The 11,512-nt window shown below is 41.5% G+C and overlaps 1 protein-coding gene across 1 annotated transcript; it reads right to left on the minus strand.

Moving 5' to 3' along the window:
• Positions 1–240: 240 nt before the first annotated feature.
• cldn15la (claudin 15-like a) lies at positions 241–2,789 on the minus strand. Its single transcript, XM_054767337.1, has 5 exons — positions 2,573–2,789; positions 733–897; positions 576–657; positions 389–502; positions 241–325 (listed from the first exon to the last, which is right to left on the minus strand). The coding sequence occupies exons 1-5, from the start codon at positions 2,787–2,789 to the stop codon at positions 241–243; spliced, it is 663 nt and encodes a 220-aa protein (XP_054623312.1).
• Between the last annotated feature and the right edge of the window lie 8,723 nt (positions 2,790–11,512).

Genomic DNA, 11,512 nt, shown 5'->3' on the forward strand with positions numbered 1-11,512 from the left:
GCATCATCATCATCAGTGTGATTACACACACACACATACACACACACACACACACACACACACACACACAGAAAGGTCATCATAGGGTTGTTGACTTTTTAAATAAACCACAGACACACAGTAAAAAGAGTTGATTTATTCTCATCGTACAAACATGACTGAGATCACATAAACAACAAACGAGATAATTTCTAACTATTCAACCATAAATTGTCACATTCCACATCAGTGTGTGTGTTTTCAGACGTAAGCTCTGGCTGACTCCGCCTCTGATTTTGCTGTAGGCTTGTACACTTTTTGCGGTTGACTGTTTCCATAGAAACCGCTGAAAACAAAAGAGGGCATCAAAGCAAAATTGTCATGCGACATCAAAGTGTGTGACTCGTACCCTTTCTTCCCGCCAGCCGAGGCCCTCCTGCAGGCGGAGCAAAGCAAGCCACCTCCCAATATGGCCAGACAGGCACCCCCCCATCCCAGGTAGAGGCCCACACCCAGCTCAAACCTGCTAACACATGTCAGAGTGAAACAACACGCAAACGTGATGTTAGTGTTGTTGTTGATGTGTGTGAACTGACTTGACACCGACGTATAGTGGGTTGTAGAAGTCCTGCACCACACTGCTGGCGTACCAGGAGCATGCGATCATGCAGCAAAGACCTGCAAAGACATTGCATCACGTGACATTTCTTTGCATGACCACTTTATTAGATACAAGTGTTTTTGCACTGTCACCAGCGAGAATGCTGAGGATGCCTCCGGTGCCGGCGATCTTGGCCTTGGACGTGTCGCTGGCCGAGCCGATCTTGATGCACTTGAGTCCGAGCAGGGAGATGATCATGGAGGCCAGGCCCAGCAGCAGGGACACGATCATCAGTGCCCGACACGCCTGCACGTGGCCTAAGCAGCGAGGACCACGTTACATGATGCCTGAATTGTACCATACGGTAAGTAAACATGTTTCTATCGTGACACCACACATCAGGCCAATAAGAACAACAACAAACTACCTGCTGAAAGCACTTGCAACATTTACTACAGAACAGTCAACTAGTAGGACATGACAGCCTGGAGACTCAACTAGTTTGACTAATGTCTTTTTTTCTTTTTTTTTTACACACGGCTCGCTCCTTTCCCTCCAAACCCACCTGCTTGCTTGACGTTGTGTTCGTTGTCCATAACCTACGCCTGCTTACACCCTAACCCCACCAACGTTGGCCACTCAATCTGCAGCATAGGGGCATTTTATTGATGATTTCGGACCCTCATACTATTAAACTTCACATTTTAGAGTGGTCTTTTCTTGTGGCCAACCTATAAGGGACACCTGTGCAATAATCAGGTTGTGTAATCAATATCTTGATATGCCACACCTGCGAGGTGGTTTATGAACTACAAATGATCACTAACAGATTTAGGCAGATTTGTGAACAATGTTTGAGTGACAGATGTCTTTTGTGTACATGGAATAAGTTTTACATCATTGAGGTCAGCTCATGGAAAATGGCAGAACAAAAGTGTTGCGTTTTATATTTTTGTTGAGTAGAAGTTTCACTTTTGCATCTCACAGCAGCTATGGCGCGTTCAAGATCCGTTGAACAAAGTGTGAATTCTAAATGCTTGACAAAAAAATGATCAGCGACTCAGAAAGACATAAGCTTTTTTAAGGGTGGTACATGTAAGATGTGCATTTTACCTGTATTATCAGGTATTTATAAATTATTACCGACTTATGCTGAATGACATGTGTTTTCTGCAGGAAAAAATGCCTTTTTTCTGATAATTTTTAAAAAAAATCAAAAATCCTAAAATTTACCGGGATGTGATTGCTGAATTGTTAATGTGTGTGGATCCACTATAGTAGGAAATGAGAATCTACCAACTTAACTAGGAGGACATGAGAGCCTGGAGATTCAATCAGTAGGACATGAGAGCCTGGGCATGAGAGCATGGAGAGTCAGCTAGTAGGACATGAGAACCTGGAGACTCAACTACTACGACATGAAAGCCTGCGCAGTCAACTAGCAGGAGATGGTAGCCTGGAGAATCAACTAGGAGGACAATGAGAACCTGGACATTCAAATAGTAGGACATGAGAACCTGGAGAATCAAGTAGTAGGACATGAGAGCCTTGACATGAGAACGTGGAGACTCAGTTAGTAGAACATGAGATCCTAGAGAGTGAAGGCTACAGGAGGGCGTCAGTAGTTTGAGTGAAAGAAGATGGTGGCGGTAACAAGGCCGGTTAATAATTGACAGTAATCATAAAAATTTTGGGCCGCACCCCTTTATGACTATGCAGTGTTTGGGCAGCTAGCCCTCAGAAAGGAAGACCAACAACGTCTACCACTTCTTTGTGTAAAATAGGTAAAGCATAATAAACTACAGAAGGAAGAAAACACCTAGATAACTTAAAGGAGAAAATTTTCCAGTAGAAAACTTGTGACCTTAAGAAAGAGCGCCCTCTTGGCTGCTGGTCTACTTTTTGTGTCGTCCAAATGCCCTACATAGTGGACACTTGATTGTTATCTCATCTAAGAAGAACTTATTCAGCGTCCAGTTTGAGCCCACCTACCAGGCAGAGAGAGCAGTGACTCGAAATCTCGACACTCAGCAATGCCAGCACTGTTCTCGGCGCAGGAGTGCCACAGGTTCTCAAACTGCCTCTGGGAGATGATGACGCTTCCCGACACGGTGGAGATTTTCCAGTAGTCGTTAGCCAGTGATGCTCCGGTGATAAGCCAGCTGACAATGCACATGACGAAGCCGGTCGCCTCCACAGACGTCGACATCGTCTCACTCAAACTCAGCTGTGCCCAAACGAGAGACCAAAGAAACGAGGAACTTACGACAAACTGCAGTGAAGGCGTTGGGTTTCTGTGGATAGGAGAAGACTTTGTCCTCTGACGGGGAATGGGGGGGGGGCCATAAAGTGCAGACCCCGCCCCCCCCCACTCAGTACCGATCATCATAGCAGAGAGTCAAGATGGCTCACCTATGCCATGGAATCGTCAAGGCTGGACCCTCCAGATGAAGAGCTGCTCCAACATCTTCATGGAGAAGGTCAGCTCAAGAGTTGTTGTTCATCAGTACCTTTTATGAGGAATGTGAAAAAAACCTGACCAAGCAAGTGAATGTCCATATAAGGACATCCCGGTCCACCATATACGTCAAAATCATGTGATGCAGAACATCATCATCACCATCAAGATGAACAACACAAGCTCTTCTGTATGTGTGTGTGTTTTATAGTTTTATGGTTGGCCACAGTCAATGATTTATTCTGGCAGGAGTTCAAAGTTGAACAGGTCTGAATTATTGTAAGCAGGGGCTCTGCTTGTTCACCAGGCAAGGCAGGCAACTTCTCAGGGCCCCAGGCCAGTTGGGGTCCCCCGAGGGCTGACAAACTTTGAACTTCTACAGTAGTGGCTCTATGCAAAGGGACCCCCTGTGAATTTTTGCCTAGGGCCCCAATAGTCTGTAGAATCACCTCTGATTGTAAGTCATCAGTGTCTCTGAAAAGAACAACAGTCAAGCACATGAAGGACGCCAAAACAACAACACAGAGGGAAATGGATGTTTCAGAAAGATGTTGTTGCCTTCAGTGGCTGATGTCATAATTGGAGAAAGCAAGGTGGAGGCGGAAGCAATTTGACGCCTCGAGGGAGACACCGACTGGTCCGACCGGTTCTGTAGACCAGAATCCATCCTCAGCATCTGGACACACCGGCTTGAACCTGGGACAGCACACACTTTTCAGTCAAGAGGAGGTTGTACGTTTGTCTGACATTGACTGTTGTTCTCACAGTGTAAACATGGTGGACATGACTTGACAAGAGCATGTGAATTATTTTGTTCCGAGGATGACGGTTATGCTTATGAGAAGGATCTTGGCACTGGTGCTGCTCCACATGGATCTGATACACTGTGAGTACAATCAGGGCTGTCTCTTGCAATAGGCCAGGCGTCGGCAAACTTTATTATCAAAAGCCATTTTGCTCCCTCACTCACTAAAGAAATGTAGTCTGGAGCCGCAAAACCTAACAGTTTATAAACTTTTAATCTTTCTTAATTTAACCTGTTACAACAACAGAAGAAACAAGCAAAAGCGCCACGTCCATGTGTAACAGATGTCAACTGGTGGAGTTGTGATAGCACCTTGGTTAAACGCCTTAAGTGTCGCAGCACATGTCAACTGCCTGTTTCTCGCTGGCTAACGCTGTTCAACTTAAAAGCTCAGTCAGTGGATTTATGTGGTCACAGGTTCGAGCCCGGCGTGCGCAGGGCTGGACTGCATGGATGACCACTGTTGCAAGTGTAGGTCTCCTTTGGAATAAATTACTACTTTTCAGAAAATGTCTTTCAACGTTTTTTGTTGTTTGCTCACTTCTCACACCTTGTAAGCATATAGGTAAGCCAGCATGGTTGGCAGAGATTCTGAGATGTTTCTTTTTTGGAGTGATATATTCAGTGTTGAAAAGACGTCTCTGTCATGTCTCAACGAACGCAGGCAGGCAAACACCGGCTCCTCTGCACTTTCTTGCGCTCATCCAATCCCTAGTCACCACTCAGTCAAGATGCATTCATGGTCTTACAAGAAGTCAGATATTAAGACTTTTCAAAAACCTGCATTTTCCCCTCTTGCGTGTTAAATATTTGAGCATGTGCGAAGGGAGCCACAACAAAGACGCTGAACATCCCTATGCGGCTCCGGAGCCGCAAGTTGTTGACCCCACTATAGGCAAACAAGGCGACTGCTCCCATGCCGACAAGGGGCCCCAGAGCTGCATATTCAGCCTTATCTGAGGGCCTAGCAACACAGAAATGGCAAAGTACTTTATCGTTTCGCAAACAGCTTTCTGGGTGCCCTGAAACGGTATTTTTTGAAAACGGATTCCACAGTGAGAAAATCTGAAAACGTCGGTATTTATGATCTGTCCCTGCTATGCTTTATTCCCCTGTGGTCTGTGTTGTCCCGGCTTGTGTCCACACAAACCTTTTCTGAGTCCATGGTTTTGTATGTTAATTTAAGTGTAGGTTCAAAAGTTACCATGGTGCAGAGGCAAAAAGTCCAGAAAGTGCCATGAAGCAAAAGCAAGCAAACATAGAGCAACACATGCAAACGAAACTGCGGTAATAATCAGGCAGGTACCAGTACGTATTAAACAGAACGTCAAGTTGCCACAGGAGGAGAAATATAGGAAATGGGCATGACATAAAAGTCAAAACAGAAAGTCATGCCGAAGAAAAAACTCAAGTCCCACGTTTGCTTTTGTGTGTTTTTGATGAATTACTTTATTAGCCATAATGTCCTACCATAGTAATGCATTTGACTATGTCATTTTAACTACTGTAATAATAAATAAATCCACACATTGTACTCACGGGTCACAGGGTGGCCGAGTGGTTAGCATGTTGGCCATACAGTCCTGGCCTGGTCTCAAATCTCCGCTTGGGAATTTCTGTGTGGAGTTTGCATGTTCTCCCCGTGCGTGTGTGGTTTTTCCCCGGGTACTCCACATTCCAAAAATATGCATGTTAGGTTAGGTGACGATTCTAAATTGTCCATAGGTATGAATGTTAGTGTGAACGGCTGTTTGTCGATATGTGCCCTGTGATTGGCTGGCAACCAGTCCAGGGTGTACCCCGCCTCTTGCCCAAAGTCAGCTGGGATAGGCTCCAGCATACCTGCCTCCCCCGACCCTAATGAGGATAAGCGGCATAGAAAATGGATGGATGGATGGACATTGTACTCACAGCCTGTCTCTGATGTCTAGACCTGATTTTTTTAATTTTACCTTCATTTTACCAGGTTAAAAACTCATTCAGATTAAAAATCTCTTTTGCAAGAGTGACTTGGGCCAAGTGGCAGCAGCACAACATTAAAACATATTACAGACAGGAAACAGTTTACATGTACACATCAGGGTGTCCCCAAGGATTTCCTGAAGCTACGGTGGTGGCTGCATGGGCCTGTTGCTTCTGTGTCATGCCGCTGCTGCATCTGCAATATTTTTTTTTATTATGACAAATAAGAATCAATTATTTATTTAACTGTTTTCAACAACCAGCAGAACAAGAACCGAGAACATTGCAACTGTTGCAAAGTTGCTGAGAGCACTTAAAGTGAATCTAAAATGTCAAGCCTTTTTTGTGACCTGACCTATTTAGTCTAAATTACTATGTGACTAGTACAAAAGTACAAAATTCTGTACTATTTGACACAAACCTAAATTTAATTTGATGCTTGTTTTAGAGTAAAACGAAAACATGGGAAATTAATTGTTCAATAATATATTTTTTTGTTCAAAATAACACAATTAACAAAATAACAATTTAAATATATTTGTTATAGATATCAGTCCTGTATAAACAGTATAAATCCAGCGTCCAGGGTTATGATAGCACAGGTGTATCCAACTTGCAGCACTATTAAAGATACTTTGACAAAAAGAAAGGAGAGGTGAGCTATTTGTGTTTTATGTGACTAACAATATTGAAATTGTACTTGATTTCCAAAGCACATCTCCACTCTGTGTGCTCATTTGTCATTAAATAGGTGTCATGTTTGAATCGAACACTTATAAAAATACTAAGAGGTGAAGCAAATTTTCTTTGGTGAACTCCTCAACATCAGCTGGTGAGCTACTGCTAGCAAACGACGTAACTGTTGGAGACCCCCTGTGATAGCATCACTGTCGAAAGCTGGACAAACTGCGTGTTTATGTTGAACTGCTTAGACACACATATAGTGCTTTCAAGACAAGCCATAAGTATTATTATGATAACAAGAGAGCAAGATTGTCAAGTGACACTTAAGAATTTACATGAACGTGAAAACCACCTGTAACTCGCCCGTGGGAAAAAAAAACGAGCTGGCTAACTGCCGCCAGAGAGGCAGTGAGCAAAATGTGTAAACAAACATGCCACAAAGTCGAATGAGATTGACACGTCAGCTATCACACACGCTGTCTTAGCCTGTGACGAGCTGTCGTCAATTGACTACACATTTTACGGACTATTTTTCATTCTCACCATAATTAGGAAAAAAGTCAACATCAACACAAGACACATACTTTTATCTGGTCATGCGCAAGCAAGGACACTAGAGTTAAAACAGGGCCGCCGACTAGGCATCCACTTCTGTAGTATGCCCTGCGCAGATTTGGCCATCATGATGGTGAGCGGAATCCAGAAACATTACATTGTAAACACGTCCTTTGTACACTGCTCAGACATTAATTGGTCTAGTAGACAGTCCAAAAGACTACAGTTGTCATTTTTCTAGTTCCCCAAAAACAAAGACAGGTATGTGTCATAAAAATGTTGTAGATTTATAACACTGGTTGTTGTAAATCAACAGGACAGTGGACAAGACTTAAAGTGTATATTATGTGGGACTGCCACACAATATAGCTTTAAGATAATTAGTTTTTCTGGGTGATTAGTTGAATTAATGATAAGTCAGTGATGATGATGATTTAGATTATATAGAAATCAAATGTATTGTAACGCCCCTGGTTGTGGTGAAGGAGAGACTCATGTCGCAGATGCACTTCAATTGCTTTATTAACAGCGGGAAACAACAAAATAACATTGTTGTCGGCCACAACCCAGGCCCAACACCCACACACTCTCAACTCTCCTGCTAACCCTGAGCTACCACACCTAGTCTCTCGAGCTTGTGAAGTAGCACACATCCCAGGCCTCGCCCCTTAAAGGCCCAGACACACAGGTCACAGATATTACGGTATGAATTACACAATGTTGCATTGTGTAAATACTTGCAGTTAAATATCAATATAATATAAGTACTTTTGAATAAAATTTCTGTTGTTCTTTATGGCAATGAACAAATAACCAGATTTGTAAAAATCTATTTACTGGAATGGTAATTAATGGATTACAGGAATGGTAATGAATGATGCCATGTCGAGGCCTACCCACACTTGTAGGCTATTTTCCATCCATTCATTTTTTATGCCGCTTATCCTCACTAGGGTCACGGGGATGCTGGAGCCTATCCCAGCTGACTTTGGGTACACCCTGGACTGGTCGCCAGTCAATTGCAGGGCACATATAGACAAACAACCATTCACACTCACATTCATACCTATGGACAATTTAGAGTCGCCAATTAACCTAACATGCATGTTCTTGGAATGTGGGAGGAAACCGGAGTACCCGGAGAAAACCCACGCACGCACGGGGAGAACATGAACAGAGATGCCGAACGGAGATTGCAGGTTATGCTGTTTGTTGTTATTTAATTATATACATGCTAAATAATAATATATATAATAATAATAATAATAATAATAATGTTGCCTGTTAAGCCTTAGTAACACTGTAAGGAAGGATTTAAAAAATCCTAATTATTATTATTTTTCAATGTTTTAATTACAATTATTATGATTTTTTATTATTTTGTATGTTGATTGTGAAGCGCTGGTCACACTGTAAAGAAGAAAAAAGTAAAATAAAGAAGGAAAAAGTTTCTTTCATACTGCTGCTCAGTTTTTTATTGACGTCTACATGTAAGTCATTTAATGCAGTGCAATGGATTTACATATTTATACACCAAATAACTTTCATCCATTTTATCAAAGTGTATGCACAGCGTATAACTGTATTTTATAATCAGCTCAGAGCTACTGATTACATTGTACACTATTGTCCACCCACCTCTCTTGCTCACCATCATTGCAGATAGTGTACTACACTCTGTTCCATTCATTTGCAGTGGAGTTGGCAGTCTTGTTTTAACTCTCATGCCAACAGGGCAGACAGGTGATTCTGGTGCATGTTTATCAAAATAAATTGCAGTGAAACATTTTTATGATATTTGAAATTGTTTTGAAACTAATTGTGGTCAATATGTGCGTAAATAGCCGCACGGTGGCCTAGGGGTTAGCATGTTGGCCACACCGTCACAGTCAGGAGATCGGAAGATCTGGTTTCAAATCTCTGTTGGGCATTTCTGTGTGGAGTTTGCATGTTCTCCCCGTGCGTGTGTGGGTTTTCTCCGGGTATTCCGGTTTCCTCCCACATTCCAAAAACATGCATGTTAAGTTAATTGGCGACTCTAAATTGTCTGAATGTGACATGAATGTGAGTGTGGATGGTTGTTTGTCTATATGTGCCCTGGCGACCTGGCGGGATGGGCTCCAGCATACCCCCACCACCCTAATTAGGATAAGAAAATGGATGGCTGTATCTATATAGCATATACAGTATATTCATTAGGGATGAGTGAGTACACCACCATCTATATCTGTATCTGTATCTATATCTGTATTTGTATCTGTATCTGCTCACCCATCTAAATGATCTGTATCCTATCTATACTATCTATACTATAATTGATTAGAAGTTGCTATAATTATAGTTTATTTGAAAACTATTCACACAACAGCCTCAAAATTGAGATTCAAATTATGTTTTTGATCACAAAAGTAAAAGACCCACTAACAGAACATACTGTGTGAAGTTGGTGATTCATGCAAAAATCCAGTGATGGCAAACAGGGAAATAATCTGTCAGCCTTGTTCACTGTAGTTTTTTTCAAAAGCACCGCGTTCAGTACTACAAGCAACGAAAAAAAAAAACACAGGCATTTTTTCATTAATTACATGGCATAATAATGAGCGTATATTGTATCAAAAGCAATAAACTTTAATTCATCAAGAGTATTTAACATTGTTTTTAGCTTTTAAATAAATTCAACAAACAACATAATAAATTAAACAGACAAGAAAGACAAAATAACTCAATGAAAATAAAATGAACTCTGTCTTTGTTAAGGAAAAAAGACTCCAATAAAAAACACACACATGCAGTTATGTAGTGTACTGTTAAAAAAATGTAGGGGGTCATATTTGAGCTGGACCACATATCTGTGGTGGCGGAGTAAAATGCAATGTTTCTGATGTACTTCAACACGTCTTCTTTCACTCGGTTATACAGTTCAGGAATTACTGTTTGCGACATGTACATGTACGTTCTCCCAGGCAATTCGTACTGTCTGTCAAACATTTCTAACATTTCCCGAAGTGTTGCATTTCTTTTGTAATGTAGGGAGTGACACTGAGTGTCAAGACAAAGGCTCCTTTTCCACCTCCGTTTTAGGTATGCATACAAGTTGGTCGTATTCCCCTTCTTTCTCGTCACTAATTTTGAACAAATGCGACATATCGGTTTGTCTGTGTTCATGCACTCACCTTGTTCATTGTGTTTAAAACCGAAATTTTCCCACACTGGGGCTGTGGCATTCACCTTAGAAACCATCGCTTATTGCCTTCATTCATGTAAGCGTATGCTTGCTCACGAGGCTAACTTGCTGCTAGCCAAGGTAGCCCCGCTGGAAGAGAGGAGGGTTCACGCTCTCCCGTCATTCCACTGTGCACCAATGCGCACAGACTGCTGTAGAGTGAACCCTCTTGTCATCCAGCTTGAAAGAGAGACGAGGAAAACAAACATGGTTGCATGCATGTCAATTTGTCGAGGCCGGCAAAAATGATCGACTTCGTTTTTTTTTTATCGTTTGATTAATGGATTTATCAATTATTGTGACAGACCTACTCGTAATACTACGTTATTCTCGTAAAATTATTAATTTTCTCGTTAGATTAATTTTTTATTAATTAATTTAATTAATAATTAATTAATTTGATTTGTTAACTTTTAGATAATTTTTTTCTCTTTAGTAATTTGAATTTATTCTTGTAAAATTACTGCTGATTTTTCTATTGTTGTTGTACCTGACTATGTTTTTTAGTTTTCTTGTTAAATTATATTGGCCGCAAATAGGATTAGGAAAGGGTTAGGAAACTCTTCATTGCAGATTGACAAACTAGGGACCCCCAAACAGCAACTTACAAAGCTTACAAAGCTAGAAACGACCCTGAGTACAACACATCACTGCATTGGATTCTTTTGATGCAGTGGAAGAGGATGCTAATAACATTAGCATGTTAGCATGCTGGTAAACAAATGTGTTATTATTAAGATGTCACATTATTTAAGACCTATCAGGTCAGAAACATATATTACCTTACCCTTAGCCATGCTGGCATTAGCTACATGCTAAAAGGGTTCTGTTGTTTGTGTACAAACGTGTTCGTAAAACGACAGCATGATTGTACGCTGTCTTCATGAAATAAATATCATTGCATTATGTCGTCATCAGATGCTCTGATGCTGCCGCCGCCAGGTCAGGTGAGAATGGAGTCCACCAACATGCGACACACTCTCAGCTGGCGCCCCCTGCAGGTTTCTTGCAGTACTGCAGTGCTCTACTCTGTCCAGTTCCAGGGGTGAGTTGTAAACATTCGCGCAGTTAATCATTTGAGGGCCCAAGGCAAACCTAGCCATCGGGCCCTCCACATGCTTGTACTGCACTGACAATTTTTTTTTTAATTTTTAATTTTCATTTCCATTTTTACAAAAGATGTATGTAATTTAGGACACTTTTTTTCCTGCTTTTGAAATCTGTTATAGTTCTGTGTCAGCTTTA

This window comes from Dunckerocampus dactyliophorus, chromosome 2, assembly GCF_027744805.1.
Source record: "Dunckerocampus dactyliophorus isolate RoL2022-P2 chromosome 2, RoL_Ddac_1.1, whole genome shotgun sequence".
NCBI lineage: Eukaryota > Metazoa > Chordata > Actinopteri > Syngnathiformes > Syngnathidae > Dunckerocampus > Dunckerocampus dactyliophorus.

Bases quoted from the DNA above. Each gene is read 5' to 3' on its own strand.
- cldn15la (XM_054767337.1), bottom strand. From the start codon at position 2,789: ATGTCGACGTCTGTGGAGGCGACCGGCTTCGTCATGTGCATTGTCAGC. The intron at 898-2,572 runs GTAGGTGGGCTC...CTCGCTGCTTAG, and splicing joins GTCACTGCTCTCTCTGCCTG to GCCACGTGCAGGCGTGTCGG. The intron at 658-732 runs GTGACAGTGCAA...ATGTCTTTGCAG, and splicing joins CATCCTCAGCATTCTCGCTG to GTCTTTGCTGCATGATCGCA.